Consider the following 22605-nt stretch of genomic DNA (forward strand, 5'->3'; position numbering starts at 1 on the left):
ACCCCCTAAATTACAGACCAGTCAGCCTTACATCTATAATATGCAAGACCATGGAGACGTTTGTAAGAAATTCCTTGATGAATCATATCAATCAATCACCTTTTTTCTACTCATCAACATGGCTTTAGATCAGGTCGTTCATGTACCACCTTGATGATTGAAGTTTTAGAACAATGGACCAAATGGTTTGAAGAGGGTCAATGTTTTGATTGCATCTTTCTAGATTTCAAAAGAGCGTTTGACAGTGTACCACATGAAAGACTGTTAAACAAATTACAGGCGTATCATGATTCATATGGCATTGGAGGAAATTTATTAAACTGGATTTTAAATGGAGTTCATTCAGAAAGCCTGCGAGTTAGTAGTGGAGTCCCACAGGGCAGTGTAGGCTACTTGGTCCTGCACTGTTCAATATATTTATTAATGATATCCCTGATGGAGTTAGTTCAAAAGTAAAAATTTTTGCAGATGATACCAAAATGTTCAATTTGGTGAACAGTGTGGAAGAATCATGGATTACAGGATGATCTGAATAAATTATTTGAATGGTCTGAGAAATGGCAACTTCCTTTCAACTTAATGAAATGTATTATGCATTTTGGAAGAAGGAAAGGAATAGGAAAGTGATCTATCATGGGTACTGATCAAAGAAGAATTCCAATTCAATCCATAACAGATTTGGGAATCATACTTGATAATAAATTGTCCTTTGGATTACATGTTGCACCGAAGGCTTCTATGGCAAACAGAAAATAAGGAATGATAAAACGAACGTTTCATTATTCTTTCATGCAGCTGTATAAAACCATAATCAGGCCGTCAATCGAGTATTGCAGTCCTGTTTGGCAACATATATATCACCTTAATGAGTCAGACAAGCTTGAAAAAGTGCAACAGAGAGCAACCCGTTTGGTGCCAGGTATTAGAAGAGATATACTTATCAGGATAGATTGAAACAACTACAACTACCTACTCTTTATTTCAGAAGGCTGAGATCTGCTCTAATCCAGGTTTTTAAAATTTGTAGTCATATTCAAAGTAACATTTATTTTCTTCAAAATAAAACAGTCAACAAAATGGTGTAAAGAAAGGTGATATGATTGAAGAAGGCATGATCAAAAAAGCAAAAAGCTTGTGACAGACATGCCTAAACAAAGATTAGATAAAAACAACACGAAAAAAGAAAATAAATAAATAAATTAATAAATTAAAAAAATAAAGAAATAACAATATAAAAAATTTACATAACATGGGTTAAACTAAATAAGTAAAATAACAAACAAAAAAAAACAATTTTGGTATAAATAAAGAATTGATTCGTCTTCTTCTTGTTACTCATCATTAAAATTATTATCATAAAATGTAATATAATAAAAAATAATACTTGGATGTGATATATCTTTTAAGTTTAAATGAAAAGCTTTTCTTAGATACAGCAACTTTAATATTTGAAGGTAGTTTATTCCATAGTTTAGGTCCACTAAATCTTATGTTATATTGAAATGAAGTTTTTTTATGAAGAGGGATATGCATATCCTGTACAGTTCGAGTTCTATAATTGTGAAAAGATGCGTTTGGTTGGAATAAATTTGTAAATTGAGGTGGGTTTAGGGAGTTAATCGATGATATTGATAATATAGATGCCAGAAATCTGAAAAAAATGATTAAAAACATTTTTTTTTAAATGAATATGCCATCCCTGGTCAGACAAGGAGTTTTGGTTAATACATTTACAGTTTTTTTGTGTCTAATTTTGCTATGGAAGTGAATATTACTGCAATGATCTATTCGAAGTCTGATTTTTATCTTCATTTTCCATATTCTTGGGGACATGTCTCCAAGAAATCAAGAGCATAACGGATGTAATTCCAGTGCTTAATTCATATTTCCTAAAAATGAAGGATTTCCGCCGAATTAGCAACCACACCAATGAAATGAAACATTCCTCAAATGAAGTACCTCTAGTACCTGTTCTTTGGCTATGTACTGGTATTATTTCAAACTGGCACATCGAATGGGGTTTATGCGTGCGCGCGGGAACGCACGAATCGTCGGAGCTTTTAAACAACTTTGGTGAATAATGTGAGCGTAAATAGCTATAGGCTTATCTAATACTACTAATTGTCATTATCAGAAATGTAACAATTGTCGGTTTTCCGGTACTGTGAAACGAAAAGGAATCCAATACCGTTAATAAGTACATTACCCTTCCGGGAAGGCTGGCTATCAGATTGCAAAATTTTCCCTCATTCGTTGACATCCGGGCGGTAGGCCTACCCAATTCTGTAATTTATATTTAAAATTTAAATTTCGTTTGGTGTTCGTTTTAAATCATAATTAGCAAATAAAAAAAATTACAAATTGTGCAATAAAATCATTTCGTAATTACTACAACAGAAGTTGCATTTATTAATGTTTCATTGTTAATCTCGACACCCATAACAAAAGTAGACTATTCCAAGTGTTTGATTTGTGTGGCGGCGTATAAACAAACTAAAACAGAGTTTCACTGGTTCTGAAGAAGAAGGTTGGTTTCGTGTTTATTTTCATTCTTCGTTGTTTCAGGTATTGTAACATTTAGTATATTAACAGTAATTATATAGGCTTTTAACAGTATGGGCACCTGTAAAGCTTGTTGAAAGCTTTTTGTTTTTAGTTTGACCTTGGTTGCCTTGTTGTTAGCAGTCATATGAAAAGATAAAGAAAGGTAAGTAGGAAGGATTTGTTGTTATCCTAAACATAAAGAATATTGTACTTAAACATAATAAACAAACTGAAACAAGTGCTGATTGTCATCTTGAACCAATATTGAAATGAATCCAAATTTGTAAATGTATCTTCTTCTGTAATAGGTCTTGTGTGATATTCTCTGCTTTTAGTTTGTGAAAATTGATTTTCCACTTAGACGTGTGATTAATAGATTCAAAGCATTTATTGTGCAAACACCAGGAAGTGTTTCTGTCTCCTAATGTATTTTACAGGTTTTAGTATTAACAATTAGAACATATACTAGAGTTTATTGGGTTTAGAAATTCAACAAATAATTTAGACCAGCTGTTGATCTGATGGTTGTTTGTCTTTCTGTTTTAAACTTGTATTAAACCTACTGACGATCTATAAAAGGGGTGGTACAGTACGTCCATATTAACAAATCAAACATTCTCAACTGGTGTGGTAATTTCAGAGTTTTTGGCTCATTTATTTAAAATTAGAATAACCAATTATGTACAGGATTTATATAATAGCATGGAGTAAAGTTTACTCCATGATAATAGTAAATAAAGTTTAATATTTAATGCAGGCTTATGAGGCTCTATTGGCATATCTTTAACTGCAGTTTGATTTTGAAAGTTTTACATTGACATTTAAAACCTAATGTGAAGTTGAATACATCAATCAATCAATATTTGGGAACTTTCAGTTTGTTAAATTAATTATGTAGAACCTCAATATCATAATTCAATACATGTAAGTCCTTCAGAAACATAGTCACATAGTGATAAGAGATTTTAAGAAAAGAAACAGAAACTTGATGGACATCTGATTGGCTTCTGTATTATTTCACCTGATTGGCTTCTGTGTGATGAGCAACTTGTACATATTACAACATTGAACTTTCACAATTTTATAATTACATTAAAGTAATTTGTAACTAATATGATTCACACTGATTACCAATGTTTTAAACTCCCCAATTCTTTCTGCACATTCACTTTGATACTGTTGGCTGTGACATTTAAAGTGAAGTACACTAACATTATTATTGTGTATGCATTTGGTGTCTTAGAAGTGAAAACATCTTTAAGAATAAATTTTTAGTAGTAAACCATTCAACATTTTAATTTATTTACTATTTATTTTTTCAGATCATTGATAGCAATGCCAAGTTTATATGACATTACAAATAATGAAACATTCAACTCCTCAACAATGAACTCAGTGCCACCAACTACCGGTGTCAGCGGTATGAACTTTTCTGAAGTGCCACCAATGACCGGTGTCAGCGGTATGAACTTGTCTGAAGTGACAGCAGCAACCGGTGTCAGTGGAATTTACTCAAAAGTTTACTTGAATTTTCTAATAATTTCAATCATCATTCTTATGATTATAAGCATGTTTGGAAATACAATGATTATTCTAGCAACTATATTTTACAAGTCTATGCGAACAAAAACAAACATTGCTATTTTAAATCTGGCAATTGCAGACATAGGAGTAACAGTATTGGCTATGCCTGTTTCATTAGTGTCTGTAATTAAAAATGGCGAGGATTGGATGTCACCTACTCTTTGTGATATAAACTCATTTTGTAATGCCTTATTTCTTATTGCATCTGTTCACAGTCTCATGTATATAAGTGTGCATAAGTACTTTTCTCTTGTGAAACCACTTAATCGTTATGTTACAAAAAGACGAACAATAGTCATGATAATTGTTGCATGGTTGACAGGTATTGCATGTGGAATTGGCCCAATTTTTGGATGGACAACCAATGAATTTAAACATGAACAGGGAGCAACCCAGTGTGGACCACAATACCCAGAAACTCCATTGCAAAAATCTCACGGAATATTTGTGTTTGCAGTTGGATTATTTGCACCATTAGTAGTTTTGTTCTTTACGTACACAGCAATATTTGTTGAAGTTCACCGGTTTTCAAATCGACTGCTTAATAATACTAGTATGGCAGAAATGAGGATAGTTAAACAGAAAATACGAATTACAGTTACTTTATTTATTATTGTGGTGGCGTTCTTAATTTGTTGGTTACCGTACATGACGTATGTAACATGGGCGATCATCAAAGGATATGAGAGCATTCCTATATGGTTCAACTCATTTGCATACTGGTCTGGATATCTTAGCTGCGCCCTTAATCCAATCATATATGCATGGAGGACAAAGACATTTCGAACAGCCTTTCTGAATATATTGCGTTGCAAGTCTAAAATGGACAAAACAAAAATAACAGGTATAATGTATACAATTGTTTACATATAAAAAAAAAGTATAGTAGTTGGTCTAATGGAGTGATAAAGATGATGTAAAATAATGCATCTTTTTCAGGTTAAATTCAATAGAGGATTGGTCCAGCTTCTCTGTGTTCAACAATTTCATAACATTTATTTAGGCGGACATATCATTATTACTCCATTACTTAATCTAAATCGTTGGGACTGAATAGTAATGTTGACCCCATTGACATTTTGTACTGTAGCAGTTGTAATTAAATCATCATCATTTCTTTTATCTTATGACAAGCAAGCATTTCAAGACAAGGTGAATTATGATTGCAGACTCTGTTCCTATATATATTACAGATAAACAAATGTCAAGATCTACTTTCAAAAAATCGTAATATAAATCTTTAAGAGCAAACTAATTTGCTGTGAAAGTTAGATATTTATGAAGTTTATTCATTGTTTCACTAATCATTTCATCAATTCATTCAGTTTATTTTGTGTGAAAATAGAATCTAAAATCATGTTAAAATGTTGTACCGTTGTATTTTATGTTAATATGTTGTATTTTACTTTTGCACTAATATTCATCTACGACATCATCTCCATATCTCTATTTACATTTTATAAGTCTTAATGTCTCAACCGTTTACAGTGTACTGCTACAGCTAGTCTAGTTTACATTGAATGGTCTGAATGTATTAACAAATCGCCCAAAGATACTCAACTCATTTATTGTCTCTTTATATTACAGCCGAGTTGTCACCTCACTTTCCAAAGAAATACAAAATTGTTGGTGCATTAGTGCCTGGATATCCTACCATCATCAACCACCAGCAAACTGACTTAGGTATAGCAAATGGAGCTGACCTCAGAGGTCATCCAGAAGATGTCAATGATGACCACACAAATGACCCAACTGATAAAAGAATGTTCAATTCCTTCAGACTCAGTAGATCTTCTAAAAAATCAACCAAAAAAGAAGATTGCAAAAGATTATTTAGGAAGCATGACAAACTGTGCAAGGAAAATATTCAGATGGAAATTATTGATCACCGAGAACTTGTGCGGACGGTTTTCTCATGTCCAGCAGGCACATTTGATAGTCCAAAACATGCATCGACCAGATGGCCTTTTAGTGGTCTAGATATTCATAGACAATGCAGTATTTAAATCAAATTTAGAGACAATTCAGACATTGATTTAACAGCCGTTATTAACATGATCCCTATCTAGAGCATTTCTAAGCCTATTGATGGTATTGGAAATGTTGGTGACACTAATAATAATTTCACCTGATAAGATGGTGCATGGCATTTTTAGTCTGTGGTCTGGAATGCAGTATTGTTAGTTTGTAAATACACTATAAACAGAATTGAAAATACTATATAAACTACATCAGCAACTCAGAGACCACTGGAAATGGTATAAAGTATTTTTTAAATATATATTTGGTTGACCTCATTAAATATATAAAAAATAAAATCAGAAAATGCTCCAATACCATTTTGTCTTCTTAGCCATTTGTTCCCATAGACATTGTTACAAATATCACATATCCCAGTAGGCCTACTATTACTAAAACACTTATACGCAAAAAAAGAACGTTAGTATAGGTTGAATCAGTGTTTTAGAAATTGTGTGCAGAAATTTGATTCAAATGACGACTTTACAATACTGACGACGTTATTTTATGACCGATTAATAGGCTATACATTTACAAGTTCACAGAGTCAATACAACAGTCAAGGCAATCAAATACTGTTTGTAGAGCCTTTTGTGTTGTTATGAGTACGCGGTACTAGTTATTATTGGTTTTATTTCCTGTTGTTAGCCGATAATCTCATGATCTAAGTTACGTTGTTTGTTTTTTGTTTGTATTAACTCATACACAAACTGGTAGAATGAAATAGTTGTTGGATGTATTAATTCTGAGACGCTGACTAACTTTTCTGCCCCACCCTGCCTCGGGAATCTCCTGCCCCATACGTGATGATTTAATCCAGAGACTCACACACGCCTATGACACACCCCCAATTTGGACCAATCACATCGTAATAAACTTCTATTGCCATTGGGTATAATTATTAATAATAGTTTTGCCTGGTATTTCAGAGATTTAAAATGATGGTTGCCACTTTAATTTTATTTAATATCACATGCTGCTCTCTACCACCTATTAATAGTATTTAATATTATTAACAACCCTATACAATGTTACACCATATACTAAACAATGAATGTATGATTCATGCCGTGTGTAATGCGCCATCGTGCGTTTTGTTATTTACCTCTGAGATAAGTAAACAGGATACATGCTGTTGTTGTTGTGAAGAAGAAATTTCACCTTTGGAGGATTAGTTTTTTGTAATTCATACATAAGTCAAACATTAATTTAGTTTACATACAAAATGTTATCTTACTGTCGAACTGGGGCAGCAAGATGGACAAAATCAACGCAGCTGTTAGTGTTACCTTTTCAACGATCAAAGTCTTCAGCCCCAGCAGAGTCGAAGCTGATCGCCGCCGAAGAAGATTCACAGAACGTAGTAGTAGGAAGTGATGTTCGTTCGTCGGCCGCCGGAGGGACCCCGTTTGATAAACTAAACCTGGAATTTGACAGTCCTGAAGAGGCCTACAAAAGCAAATCGTTTACTGAAATTCTTCGAGCTTTAGCTGTATTTAAATTATGTCAATTTGATATACTCGTTAATAAAAACAAGGAGGTACTTTATTCATAATTTTGTAGCTATTACTTTTTAGTCCATCCTGTGGAGTAATGTAGGCCAGTATACCTGTCTGTAGAGTAGTGTAGTATTAAGTATATTACTTATTTATTAGGGTTACCGTGATTAGAGGCCAGGTAGAGGTGAAGGCCGATTTCATAGTTTATTATTAAAATAGACCCTAATGACAATTACTAGTTAGTTAGCCTAAATTCTAAATGTTGTTTAGACTTAAAATAAAAATTACTATAGGAAAGGTAGTTAAAAATGAGTAAAATATAAAAGTAATTTTGGTCTTTAGAATATTAATTTTCACTTGTGTGTATATAAAAGCGGCTGTTTTGTGTGATCGTTCCTTCACTCACATTCATCAAGTGACAGTTGGCGTAGATAAATGTTTTCTTAATTTTCAGATTTTGAAGTTATCAAGACGTTTGCTAGGAAAGAGACTTTTTAACAATGTTATGCAAGCCACCTTTTATGGTCACTTTGTGGCTGGAGCTGACCAGCCATCTATCCAGCCAATAATTACAAAACTGGAATCATTTGGTGTTGGTGCTATACTGGATTATGGTGTGGAAGAGGATATACCTCACAATGAGGCTGTTGTAGCTGAGATGGAGTAAAGAAATTTACAAATACTCTTTTCACACCTGCAAAAAGTAACACGTAATCAGGTTCGGATGTAGTGTAAAAACAATATTTTGGGAAATATTCTGAGATTTCGAAAAGGGACCCATATGAAATCTCAGGGAGAAAAACACTGATGAGAGACCTGTCCGAGATGTCCTTTTTACTGTATGTGCATGTATTGCCCTGGTATTATACTGACCAATCATAGTAATCAAATAGCGCGCAACTATGCTTTTTCTTGAGATTTCTCACGGTTTGTGAAAACGTAAATCAGGAGATCAAACCTGGTTACAACTTATAACAACTTATGCAGATGTGAAAAGGGTATTATATGTAGCTGTGTACATATTGGAGAAACTACTTTCATAGATTTTCAAAAACTGCTACTGCAATATGTTCCTTTTTTAGATTTACTATTAATGAATAAACATGGTACAACACATTTTGATATTTAATAGCACATATGGTCTTTGCTACTTTTTTATATAATAATACTGGTATATGTTTTTACCAATACTTTGGTTATTTAATTCAAAATATGTCTCTTAAACAAACATAACATACTACCGCTACTAGAATACCATTAGTACAGTATATGATGAAAGAATTAAACTTAACATATTTTTACTCAAAATAGCATAAATATATTGTTAACCTTTACATACTATATTTTCTGCCCTGTTTTACCATCCATTTGTGGCTTTAACCTATCATAACAGAATCACAAGCCTTGCTTAAATATACAATATCTAGAAACTAACATATTTAAAGTCATCATAGATACTTCAAATAGCTGTGTTGTCCATGTTCCAACTAAATTTTCTTTATACAATACAGTATTTGATATTATATTTTAAACTGTTTTTTTTTCAGGTCATGTGTATCTGAAGCAGACAAAAAAGATCCAGGTATGGTATAACGAAATACATAGTATTAATATTGTTTTTAATATTAACTCAGTTTATTGCATTATTCAACTCTATCAAAACATATTTGTTGTGACCGTAAAATCAATTTATATTTAACATTAATCTTTCAGCAAACATTTTTATTGTAACATAACCTAGGTAACAGAAGGAGAAATTATATTGCTTGCACTGCACAAGAAGAACAATTATATAATAAAATGAAAAGTAAAAACAGACTATTAATTTAATAATGAATGGTTGGCATTAAAATGTATTGTTTTCAAAGAATGTTTGTTACATTGATAACTGACCTCATCCCTCTATGGTCTTTTGTGAATTTGATTTCTGCTGTTATCTCCCTAATGCACAGTATGGCCTTTGTCTTTGATACAAAACATAATAACTCCTATATGGAAATGTAAAGTTCAATTTAACATACTGTACAATTCCATTGTAATGTAATATCCTAATTATTATCTTGTTTTTAAATAGATATCCATAATGAAAAGTTCAAAGCTTATCCCCAGTTTGCTGACAGACGTAAAGATGTGTCTAGTGCCAGGACGTACTTCTACAAAGATGAACACAAATGTGATCAAAACCTGCAGACCCTTCTTCAGTGTGTTGATGCTTCTGGTATGTGACCTATCATAACATTTTAATCACAAATGTGATCAAAACCTGCACACCCTTCTTCAGTGTGTTGATGCTGGTATGTGACCTATCATAACATTTTAATCACAAATGTGATCAAAACCTGCACACCCTTCTTCAGTGTGTTGATGCTTCTGGTATGTTACCTATCATAACATTTTAATCACAAATGTGATCAAAACCTGCACACCATTCTTCAGTGTGTTGATGCTGGTATGTGACCTATCATAACATTTTAATCACAAATGTGATCAAAACCTGCACACCCTTCTTCAGTGTGTTGATGCTTCTGGTATGTTACCTATCATAACATTTTAATCACAAATGTGATCAAAACCTGCACACCCTTCTTCAGTGTGTTGATGCTGGTATGTGACCTATCATAACATTTTAATCACAAATGTGATCAAAACCTGCACACCCTTCTTCAGTGTGTTGATGCTGGTATGTGACCTATCATAACATTTTAATCACAAATGTGATCAAAACCTGCAGACCCTTCTTCAGTGTGTTGATGCTGGTATGTGACCTATCATAACATTTTAATCACAAATGTGATCAAAACCTGCACACCCTTCTTCAGTGTGTTGATGCTGGTATGTGACCTATCATAACATTTTAATCACAAATGTGATCAAAACCTGCACACCCTTCTTCAGTGTGTTGATGCTTCTGGTATGTGACCTATCATAACATTTTAATCACAAATGTGATCAAAACCTGCAGACCCTTCTTCAGTGTGTTGATGCTTCTGGTATGTTACCTATCATAACATTTTAATCACAAATGTGATCAAAACCTGCACACCCTTCTTCAGTGTGTTGATGCTGGTATGTGACCTATCATAACATTTTAATCACAAATGTGATCAAAACCTGCACACCCTTCTTCAGTGTGTTGATGCTGGTATGTGACCTATCATAACATTTTAATCACAAATGTGATCAAAACCTGCACACCCTTCTTCAGTGTGTTGATGCTTCTGGTATGTTACCTATCATAACATTTTAATCACAAATGTGATCAAAACCTGCACACCCTTCTTCAGTGTGTTGATGCTGGTATGTTACCTATCATAACATTTTAATGTTTAAGTGTATTATTTCAAATACATTTTACAGTAATAATTCACTTGATTTTTTCCCATGCTTAAAGACCCCTTCCCTGCAATTTTGGACGTTTTTTGGAAAATAATACATATATATCACTTTAAAAACATTAAACCATGTCATTCCTTGTCTTAAATGTACGTTTTATGGTAAATTATGATAAAAAGTGAGAAACAATGCACTACCTAAGTAGCTCGCGGCGATCGACTTCTCGTGGACGGTCTTAGGCCTAGCCTAGCTAGGCTTAGTTTTGTAGGCCTAGCTGGTAAACATCGATAACGTACGAACATCGTACGCTAGCTATATACCTAGCCTGACGTTGCATAGTTGCTGCATTAATTGTCTTTCTATTTTTGCCAGACTCCGTTGATACAAATTGGGGAAAACCCGGTATTTTCGCTGAAAAGTTAGGAGTCTTCCATTTGTTTTGGCTTCACGATCGATCGAAAAGTGGGCGAATTACAGGTGAAAAACAAAAATATCAATCCGCGCGCAATGCATTTTGGGATTTATAGCGGGCCGCTATAATTATTAGAATCGATTTATTTTTCACATTTTTAACCGTTTAAAGACGAAAAAAGTTATTGCAATAGGACCATATAGTATTATTTTTACATTAAATATAGTTTGTGATCTTAAATTATATCTAAAAAACGTAGGGAATGGGGCTTTAACATTTGTGTTTTATTTCTAGGTGCATCATCTGAAAATGGCTTTGCAGCTGTAAAACTGACAGCCTTAGGACGCCCTCAACTCTTGGTATGTTTATATTTACTAATATAAGCATGTGATAGGCATTACACCAAAGAACTTATAACACAAGAATCTCCTGTTCTTCAATTTGCATTCAAAACACAGTATCGGAAGTACAGGGTTAAAAGGTCAAACTGGGCGACGCCATTACACAGCATGGAGCAGCGCCCTCTCCAAACTAGGAAGTCAAAACTATTAATTCGCATAGAGGGCTCAGTCGATTACTCTATCCCCCTGTAGTATTAGCAGATTCCCTCTATGATTTTGACTTTCTAATTTGATGCGGGCGCGCTACTCCATGGCTCACAATGGCGCAACCCCCATTAGCTCTATTCTATCCTACAATGCCTTTCGAAATTGTTACAAGCTTTGGACGAACAGGAGATTCTCGTGTTATAAGTTCTTTGATTACACATTGTGATAGGCATTACACAGTGTTGATTATCATTACACAGTGTTGAAAGGAATGTTACATTTTTAATTACAGTTAAACTTGTCAGAAGTGCTAACCAAAACACGTAATCTATTTGTGCAATTTGCCGGAACTCTAGGGAATCTTAAAGATAGGAAATTAACCAAAGAACAATTTGAAGCCCAGTTACAAGCAATGGGGATTATTACAAGGGATAATTCAGGTGATTGGTTCACTTGGATGGATTATGACCAAGATGGGTAAGACACATGTTTGTTGTTATTAACAATAAGGATTATTACAAGGGATAATTCAGAGGATTGGTTCACTTGGATGGATTATGACCAAGATGGGTAAGACACTTGTTTGTTTGTTATTAACAATAGAGATTATTACAAGGGATAATTTAGAGGATTGGTTCACTTGGATGGATGACCAAGATGGGTAAGACACTTGTTTGTTGTTACTAACAATAGGGATTATTACAAGGGATAATTTAGAGGATTGGTTCACTTGGATGTATTATGACCAAGATGGGTAAGACACTTGTTTGTTGTTACTAACAATAGGGATTATTACAAGGGATAATTCAGAGGATTGGTTCACTTGGATGGATTATGACCAAGATGGGTAATACACTTGTTTGTTGTTACTAACAATAGGGATTATTACAAGGGATAATTTAGAGGATTGTGGTTCACTTGGATGGATGACCAAGATGGGTAAGACAATTGTTTGTTGTTACTAACAATAGGGATTATTACAAGAGATAATTTAGAGGATTGGTTCACTTGGATGGATGACCAAGATGGGTAAGACACTTGTTTGTTGTTACTGACAATAGGGATTATTACAAGGGATAATTCAGAGGATTGGTTCACTTGGATGGATTATGACCAAGATGGGTAAGACACTTGTTTGTTGTTACTAACAATAGGGATTATCACAAGGGATAATTTAGAGGATTGGTTCACTTGGATGGATTATGACCAAGATGGGTAAGACACTTGTTTGTTTGTTACTAACAATAGGGATTATTACAAGGGATAATTTAGAGGATTGGTTCACTTGGATGGATGACCAAGATGGGTAAGACACTTGTTTGTTGTTACTGACAATAGGGATTATTACAAGGGATAATTCAGAGGATTGGTTCACTTGGATGGATTATGACCAAGATGGGTAAGACACTTGTTTGTTTGTTACTAACAATAGGGATTATTACAAGGGATAATTTAGAGGATTGGTTCACTTGGATGGATTATGACCAAGATGGGTAAGACACTTGTTTGTTTGTTACTAACAATAGGGATTATTACAAGGGATAATTTAGAGGATTTTGTGGTTCACTTGGATGGATGACCAAGATGGGTAAGACACTTGTTTGTTGTTACTAACAATAGGGATTATTACAAGGGATAATTTAGAGGATTGTGGTTCACTTGGATGGATTATGACCAAGATGGGTAAGACACTTGTTTGTTGTTACTAACAATAGGGATTATTACAAGGGATAATTTAGAGGATTGTGGTTCACTTGGATGGATTATGACCAAGATGGGTAAGACACTTGTTTGTTGTTACTAACAATAGGGATTATCACAAGGGATAATTTAGAGGATTGGTTCACTTGGATGGATTATGACCAAGATGGGTAAGACACTTGTTTGTTTGTTATTAACAATAGGGATTATTACAAGGGATAATTTAGAGGATTGGTTCACTTGGATGGATGACCAAGATGGGTAAGACACTTGTTTGTTGTTACTAACAATAGGGATTATTACAAGGGATAATTCAGGTGATTGGTTCGCTTGGATGGATTATGACCAAGATGGGTAAGACACTTGTTTGTTGTTACTAACAATAGGGATTATCACAAGGGATAATTTAGAGGATTGGTTCACTTGGATGGATTATGACCAAGATGGGTAAGACACTTGTTTGTTTGTTACTAACAATAGGGATTATCACAAGGGATAATTCAGTAGATTGATTCACTTGGATGGATTATGACTTTATATTTCAGACTATTAAATATCTTTTTTTTTCTATGTTTCTTGATTTATAATTTAACAGAAAAATAGATCTTTTGGAATGGGAGGCATTGTTGCAACCAAATCACAGACTTCATAAAATATTTAAAATTCCAAACTTTAAGGTTAGTTCTTTTTTCAAATGTATATAGAAGTAGTTTGTATCAGCTGCTGCTTTTACAGATTTTTTTCGAGAATTTTTTCAACTTCCGTAAATTCTTGATTGACACAGAAATGTTTAAGGTGATATTGTGAATAATTTTTTCGAACTTCCGACACCATAGTAAAATTAAGATAAACTTTACAAAATTCTTTTAGTTTTAGAATAGAAAGCAGTATAACATGTGTATCAACAAACTTGGCTACATCAAAAATGTATGTAAACATATTCTCCTTCAACATATCTTGTTAAATAATAATAATAATAATAAGTTATTTTATTCTTCCAGACTGGGAAATTAGAACCATTGTTAATTTCTTTACCAGCAGAAGAGGAAGCACAGATGAAATCAATGTTACATAGAATTAATAAGTTAGCTAAGGTAATTGTTTTAATTTCAAAATTCTAATATGAAAATTGCATTCAAAAAATATTTTGTGTGGTATTCAGTTGGAGAAGTGTATTTTCTGCTAATATTAAATAAATAATAAATAAATTATGAAAGAGCCTTCCTTTTTTTAAATCTCAATATATGATGTTTACTCTCATGGAATAGGAATGTTTGTGCCACCAATTTTGAGGCTAAAAATGGGGATTTATATTACACTTGATTGTGGTCATACATACTTGTATCCACATTACCTTAAGATATTATGTAAAATGTTTATATATCCTTTATATATTATGTATCTATTTGTAGAGAGCAGAAGAAAAGAATGTTCGATTAATGATTGATGCTGAACAGTCATACTTTCAACCAGCCATCAGTCGTTTAACAATTGAAATGATGAGAAAATTTAACAAGAAAAAGCCTGTTATCTTCAACACATACCAATGTTATTTAAAGGTACCTATAGTAGAACCTTACCTTTGAGACACCTATTAAGGGAATCTTTACTGTGAAATGAATAGTAGAACCTTACCTTTGAGACACCTCTATTAAGGGAATCTTTACTGTGAAATGAATAGTAGAACCTTACCTTTGAGACACCCCTATTAAGGGAATCTTTACTGTGAAATGAATAGTAGAACCTTACCTTTGAGACACCCCTATTAAGGGAATCTTTACTGTGAAATGAATAGTAGAACCTTACCTTTGAGACACCCCTATTAAGGGAATCTTTACTGTGAAATGAATAGTAGAACCTTACCTTTAAGACACCCCTATTAAGGGAATCTTTACTGTGAAATGAATAGTAGAACCTTACCTTTGAGACACCTCTATTAAGGGAATCTTTACTGTGAAATTAATAGTAGAACCTTACCTTTGAGACACCTCTATTAAGGGAATCTTTACTGTGAAATGAATAGTAGAACCTTACCTTTGAGACACCTCTATTAAGGGAATCTTTACTGTGAAATGAATAGTAGAACCTTACCTTTGAGACACCTCTATTAAGGGAATCTTTACTGTGAAATGAATAGTAGAACCTTACCTTTGAGACACCTCTATTAAGGGAATCTTTACTGTGAAATGAATAGTAGAACCTTACCTTTGAGACACCCCTATTAAGGGAATCTTTACTGTGAAATGAATAGTAGAACCTTACCTTTGAGACACCTCTATTAAGGGAATCTTTAATGTGAAATGAATAGTAGAACCTTACCTTTGAGACACCTCTATTAAGGGAATCTTTACTGTGAAATGAATAGTTGAACCTTACCTTTGAGACACCTCTATTAAGGGAATCTTTACTGTGAAATGAATAGTAGAACCTTACCTTTGAGACACCCCTATTAAGGGAATCTTTACTGTGAAATGAATAGTAGAACCTTACCTTTGAGACACCTCTATTAAGGGAATCTTTACTGTGAAATGAATAGTAGAACCTTACCTTTCAGACACCTCTATTAAGGGAATCTTTACTGTGAAATGAATAGTAGAACCTTACCTTTGAGACACCTCTATTAAGGGAATCTTTACTGTGAAATGAATAGTAGAACCTTACCTTTGAGACACCTATTAAGGGAATCTTTACTGTGAAATGAATAGTAGAACCTTACCTTTGAGACACCCCTATTAAGGGAATCTTTACTGTGAAATGAATAGTAGAACCTTACCTTTGAGACACCTCTATTAAGGGAATCTTTACTGTGAAATGAATAGTAGAACCTTACCTTTGAGACACCTCTATTAAGGGAATCTTTACTGTGAAATGAATAGTAGAACCTTACCTTTGAGACACCCCTATTAAAGGAATCTTTACTGTGAAATGAATAGTAGAACCTTACCTTTGAGACACCTCTATTAAGGGAATCTTTACTGTGAAATGAATAGTAGAACCTTACCTTTGAGACACCCCTATTAAGGGAATCTTTACTGTGAAATGAATAGTAGAACCTTACCTTTGAGGCACCTCTATTAAGGGAATCTTTACTGTGAAATGAATAGTAGAACCTTACCTTTGAGGCACCCCTATTAAAGGAATCTTTACTGTGAAATGAATAGTAGAACCTTACCTTTGAGGCACCTCTATTAAGGGAATCTTTACTGTGAAATGAATAGTAGAACCTTACCTTTGAGACACCTCTATTAAGGGAATCTTTACTGTGAAATGAATAGTAGAACCTTACCTTTGAGACACCTCTATTAAGGGAATCTTTACTGTGAAATGAATAGTAGAACCTTACCTTTGAGACACCTCTATTAAGGGAATCTTTACTGTGAAATGAATAGTAGAACCTTACCTTTGAGACACCTCTATTAAGGGAATCTTTACTGTGAAATGAATAGTAGAACCTTACCTTTGAGACACCCCTATTAAGGGAATCTTTACTGTGAAATGAATAGTAGAACCTTACCTTTGAGACACCTCTATTAAGGGAATCTTTACTGTGAAATGAATAGTAGAACCTTACCTTTCAGACACCTCTATTAAGGGAATCTTTACTGTGAAATGAATAGTAGAACCTTACCTTTGAGTCACCCCTATTAAGGGAATCTTTACTGTGAAATGAATAGTAGAACCTTACCTTTGAGACACCTCTATTAAGGGAATCTTTACTGTGAAATGAATAGTAGAACCTTACCTTTGAGACACCTCTATTAAGGGAATCTTTACTGTGAAATGAATAGTAGAACCTTACCTTTGAGACACCTATTAAGGGAATCTTTACTGTGAAATGAATAGTAGAACCTTACCTTTGAGACACCCCTATTAAGGGAATCTTTACTGTGAAATGAATAGTAGAACCTTACCTTTGAGACACCTCTATTAAGGGAATCTTTACTGTGAAATGAATAGTAGAACCTTACCTTTGAGACACCTCTATTAAGGGAATCTTTACTGTGAAATGAATAGTAGAACCTTACCTTTGAGACACCCCTATTAAGGGAATCTTTACTGTGAAATGAATAGTAGAACCTTACCTTTCAGACACCTCTATTAAGGGAATCTTTACTGTGAAATGAATAGTAGAACCTTACCTTTGAGACACCCCTATTAAGGGAATCTTTACTGTGAAATGAATAGTAGAACCTTACCTTTGAGGCACCTCTATTAAGGGAATCTTTACTGTGAAATGAATAGTAGAACCTTACCTTTGAGGCACCCCTATTAAAGGAATCTTTACTGTGAAATGAATAGTAGAACCTTACCTTTGAGGCACCTCTATTAAGGGAATCTTTACTGTGAAATGAATAGTAGAACCTTACCTTTGAGGCACCCCTATTAAAGGAATCTTTACTGTGAAATGAATAGTAGAACCTTGCCTTTGAGACACCTCTATTAAGGGAATCTTTACTGTGAAATGAATAGTAGAACCTTACCTTTGAGACACCTCTATTAAGGAAATCTTTACTGTGAAATGAATAGTAGAACCTTACCTTTCAGACACCCCTATTAAGGGAATCTTTACTGTGAAATGAATAGTAGAACCTTACCTTTGAGGCACCCCTATTAAGGGAATCTTTACTGTGAAATGAATAGTAGAACCTTACCTTTGAGACACCTCTATTAAGGGAATCTTTACTGTGAAATGAATAGTAGAACCTTACCTTTGAGACACCCCTATTAAGGGAATCTTTACTGTGAAATGAATAGTAGAACCTTACCTTTGAGACACCCCTATTAAGGGAATCTTTACTGTGAAATGAATAGTAGAACCTTACCTTTGAGACACCTCTATTAAGGGAATCTTTACTGTGAAATGAATAGTAGAACCTTACCTTTGAGACACCCCTATTAAGGGAATCTTTACTGTGAAATGAATAGTAGAACCTTACCTTTGAGACACCTCTATTAAGGGAATCTTTACTGTGAAATGAATAGTAGAACCTTACCTTTGAGACACCTCTATTAAGAGAATCTTTACTGTGAAATGAATAGTAGAACCTTACCTTTGAGACACTTCTATTAAGGGAATCTTTACTGTGAAATGAATAGTAGAACCTTACCTTTGAGGCACCTCTATTAAGAGAATCTTTACTGTGAAATGAATAGTAGAACCTTACCTTTGAGGCACCTCTATTAAGAGAATCTTTACTGTGAAATGAATAGTAGAACCTTACCTTTGAGGCACCTCTATTAAGGGAATCTCTACTGTGAAATGAATAGTAGAACCTTACCTTTGAGACACCTCTATTAAGGGAATCTTTACTGTGAAATGAATAGTAGAACCTTACCTTTCAGACACCTCTATTAAGGGAATCTTTACTGTGAAATGAATAGTAGAACCTTACCTTTGAGAAACCTCTTTTAAGGGAATCTTTACTGTGAAATGAATAGTAGAACCTTACCTTTCAGACACCTCTATTAAGGGAATCTTTACTGTGAAATGAATAGTAGAACCTTACCTTTGAGACACCTCTATTAAGGGAATCTTTACTGTGAAATGAATAGTAGAACCTTACCTTTGAGACACCTCTATTAAGGGAATCTTTACTGTGAAATGAATAGTAGAACCTTACCTTTGAGACACCTCTATTAAGGGAATCTTTACTATGAAATGAATAGTAGAACCTTACCTTTGAGTCACCCCTATTAAGGGAATCTTTACTGTGAAATGAATAGTAGAACCTTACCTTTGAGACACCTCTATTAAGGGAATCTTTACTGTGAAATGAATAGTAGAACCTTACCTTTGAGACACCTCTATTAAGGGAATCTTTACTGTGAAATGAATAGTAGAACCTTACCTTTGAGACACCTCTATTAAGGGAATCTTGACTGTGAAATGAATAGTAGAACCTTACCTTTGAGACACCCCTATTAAGGGAATCTTTACTGTGAAATGAATAGTAGAACCTTACCTTTGAGGCACCTCTATTAAGGAAATCTTTACTGTGAAATGAATAGTAGAACCTTACCTTTGAGACACCCCTATTAAGGGAATCTTTTCTGTGAAATGAGGGGCAATTACAAAAGCCATTAGATGATATATGACATACTCAATTGTAATGAAAATATTTCTACTGTTTAACAATCTTTATTGAACAAATTTTAGGAAGCTTTTAACAATCTAACAGTTGACATGACCTTAGCAAAGAGGGAAGGTTTTTATTTTGGTGCTAAACTTGTGCGTGGTGCGTACATGGATCAAGAACGTAAACGGGCATCTGAGATAGGCTATGAGGATCCTATCAATCCCAACTATGACAGTACAGATGCGATGTATCACCAATGTCTAGGCTACATACTAAAGAAGATCCAATCTACTGGTGGTATTAATGTGATGGTGGCATCCCATAATGAGGACACTGTAAGAAGGGCAGTAGAACTGTGAGTTTATTAGAACAGCATGATAATATCATTACTGGCTCAGTGATAAATCTCTTTTTTATTGTACTTTAAAAAAGGAATGAAATATTATATTAATAAATGTACTATTTTCCATCTATATCATTACTTTAATATTTATAAATCTAATTTGTTCACAGAATGAATGAGTTGGGCATTGGTCCCAAAGAGAATCTTGTTTATTTTGGACAATTGCTTGGAATGTGTGATCAAGTGTCCTTCCCGTTAGGTAAATAGATTTTAGAAAAGATAATTATTGTTGTGATAATGTGATTGTGATGATAAAAAAGAATTGTATACACTGTAATGTTATGATGGTGCTCAGCTGATAGATAACAATAATTGTTATGATGATTTCTGTAATGTTATGATGGTGCTCAGCTGATAGATAACGATAATTGTTATGATGATATCTGTAATGTTATGATGGTGCTCAGCTGATAGATAACAATAATTGTTATGATGATTTCTGTACTGTACTGTACTGTACTGTTATGATGGGATAGTAGTATCATAATGTTGTTGGTGATGGTGATGTTTCATTTTGTTAATTCTAGGTCAAGCAGGATATTCAGTTTATAAATATGTACCATATGGACCAGTTGAGGAAGTCCTTCCATATCTTTCCCGAAGAGCATTAGAAAATAGAGGCATGTTGAAGGGTGTAGAGAAAGAGCGTAGTATGTTATGGACAGAAGTAAAACGACGTACTGCTCACAGAAGCTAAAATCATTTACAAATATTTAACAAATTATTTATGTACTTTGGTTTGTAAATGTATACTAAAAAGTGCTGGAAAAATGAGTAAAGAAAGAGAGTAGTTAAAAAACTAATAAAACATTATTTGGTGTGGTTCTCCAAGGTTAACAATGGGAAGCTTTAAGGTTTGTATTTTTATAATATAAAATATGTCAATGCAATTTGCAAACAATTGTGAACTTGTAGCTACTATTTTGCACTGTGTGTAGTTACTATTATGCACTGTGTGTAGTTACTATTATGCACTTTTTGTAGCTACTATTATGCACTGTGTATAGCTACTATTATGCACTGTGTATAGCTACTATTATGCACTGTGTGTAGCTACTATTATGCACTGTGTATAGCTACTATTATGCACTGTGTATAGCTACTATTATGCACTGTGTAGCTACTGTTATGCACTGTATAGCTACTATTATGCACTGTGTGTAGCTACTATTATGCACTGTGTGTAGCTACTATTATGCACTGTGTAGCTACTATTTTGTCGTGTGTAGCTACTATTATGCACTGTGTGTAGCTACTATTATGCACTGTGTGTAGTTACTATTTTGCACTGTGTGTAGCTACTATTTTGCACTGTGTGTAGTTACTATTATGCACTGTGTGTAGTTACTATTATGCACTGTGTGTAGTTACTATTATGCACTGTGTGTAGTTACTATTTTGCACTGTGTGTAGCTACTATTATGCACTGTGTGTAGTTACTATTATGCACTGTGTGTAGTTACTATTATGCACTGTGTGTAGTTACTATTATGCACTGTGTGTAGTTACTATTATGCACTGTGTGTAGCTACTATTATGCACTGTGTGTAGCTACTATTATGCACTGTGTGTAGTTACTTTTATGCACTGTGTGTAGTTACTATTATGCACTGTGTGTAGTTACTATTATGCAGTGTGTGTAGCTACTATGTGCACTGTGTGTAGTTACTATGTGCACTGTGTGTAGTTACTATTATGCACTGTGTGTAGTTACTATTATGCACTGTGTGTAGTTACTATTATGCAGTGTGTGTAGCTACTATGTGCACTGTGTAGCTACTATTTTGCACTGTGTGTAGTTACTATTATGCACTGTGTGTAGTTACTATTATGCACTGTGTGTAGCTACTATTATGCACTGTGTGTAGTTACTATTATGCACTGTGTGTAGTTACTATTATGCACTGTGTGTAGTTACTATTATGCACTGTGTGTAGCTACTATTATGCACTGTGTGTAGCTACTATTAGTGGTTACTATTTTTCAGTAGGTAGAATGCAACTTGATGTTTATGCATTAGAGAAACTAAACTATACCTTTTAAAAATAATTAATGTTTTGAGTGGAATGTTAAAAAATATTTAAAAAAACTGAACATTCCTCTTTGTACAATATAAACCCATTCAATATATTTGTTTTATATCTAAAGTAGATTCTTTTCATTTGATTGAAGGGTTTAAATGACGAATAATGCACTCATAATGTTGAATGGATTCTATGCAGTATTTATTGAATGTCAAAAATCTATTTAGGTGTTGATAATATAAACATATGTATATAATGTTAGTATAATTATAGCAATATATTTGAATTCCTTGGTAGAGGGGAGAAGGATTTATATTGTGTTTTGTAATTTGTAGGAATGAACAAATTCTGCTTTTCCTGGTGTATATTGAAATGATACTGTACTAATATTATTAGTGCTGCTGGGTTCACTAGATATTACAAACAAGAAGCGGTAGATGTCAGACTGCTTACTAGTTTAA

General features: G+C 33.7%; 2 protein-coding genes and 1 long non-coding RNA gene across 6 annotated transcripts; 2 read left to right on the top strand and 1 right to left on the bottom strand.

Annotated features, from left to right (window-relative positions):
- The first annotated feature begins 2490 nt into the window (after positions 1–2490).
- On the top strand, positions 2491–6455 carry LOC140045573 (octopamine receptor beta-2R-like). Of its 2 annotated transcripts, none has more exons than XM_072090539.1 (3): positions 2491–2565; positions 3867–4972; positions 5716–6455. In XM_072090539.1, exons 2-3 carry the CDS (start codon positions 3880–3882, stop codon positions 6132–6134), a joined length of 1512 nt encoding a protein of 503 aa, XP_071946640.1. In that variant the 5' UTR covers positions 2491–2565; positions 3867–3879; the 3' UTR covers positions 6135–6455. The 2 variants fall into 2 exon arrangements, with proteins under 2 accessions (XP_071946640.1, XP_071946641.1); XM_072090540.1 differs by lacking the exon at positions 2491–2565 and adding an exon at positions 2625–2707.
- On the bottom strand, positions 4868–7503 carry LOC140045577 (uncharacterized). 3 transcript variants are annotated; one of them, XR_011844596.1, is made up of 3 exons: positions 7437–7503; positions 5690–5922; positions 4868–4945 (listed from the first exon to the last, which is right to left on the bottom strand). It is a non-coding gene; the product is annotated as an uncharacterized lncRNA (long non-coding RNA). The 3 variants fall into 3 exon arrangements; XR_011844595.1 differs by having other exon boundaries at positions 7385–7458; XR_011844594.1 differs by lacking the exon at positions 7437–7503 and adding an exon at positions 6466–7000.
- LOC140045571 (proline dehydrogenase 1, mitochondrial-like) lies at positions 7287–22561 on the top strand. The gene is made up of 13 exons (XM_072090537.1): positions 7287–7687; positions 8101–8309; positions 9194–9228; positions 9721–9864; positions 11686–11750; positions 12232–12416; positions 14236–14317; positions 14642–14734; positions 15053–15199; positions 19798–20072; positions 20231–20319; positions 20648–20974; positions 22293–22561. Exons 1-12 carry the CDS (start codon positions 7373–7375, stop codon positions 20815–20817), a joined length of 1809 nt encoding a protein of 602 aa, XP_071946638.1. The 5' UTR covers positions 7287–7372; the 3' UTR covers positions 20818–20974; positions 22293–22561.
- The last annotated feature ends 44 nt before the right edge of the window (positions 22562–22605 follow it).

This window comes from Antedon mediterranea, chromosome 3 (genome assembly GCF_964355755.1).
Source record: "Antedon mediterranea chromosome 3, ecAntMedi1.1, whole genome shotgun sequence".
Classification (NCBI taxonomy): Eukaryota; Metazoa; Echinodermata; class Crinoidea; order Comatulida; family Antedonidae; genus Antedon; species Antedon mediterranea.

Bases quoted from the DNA above. Each gene is read 5' to 3' on its own strand.
- LOC140045573 (XM_072090539.1), top strand. From the start codon at position 3,880: ATGCCAAGTTTATATGACATTACAAATAATGAAACATTCAACTCCTCA. The intron at 4,973-5,715 runs GTATAATGTATA...TTTATATTACAG, and splicing joins GGACAAAACAAAAATAACAG to CCGAGTTGTCACCTCACTTT.
- LOC140045571 (XM_072090537.1), top strand. From the start codon at position 7,373: ATGTTATCTTACTGTCGAACTGGGGCAGCAAGATGGACAAAATCAACG. The intron at 7,688-8,100 runs GTACTTTATTCA...CTTAATTTTCAG, and splicing joins TCGTTAATAAAAACAAGGAG to ATTTTGAAGTTATCAAGACG. The intron at 12,417-14,235 runs GTAAGACACATG...ATAATTTAACAG, and splicing joins ATGGATTATGACCAAGATGG to AAAAATAGATCTTTTGGAAT.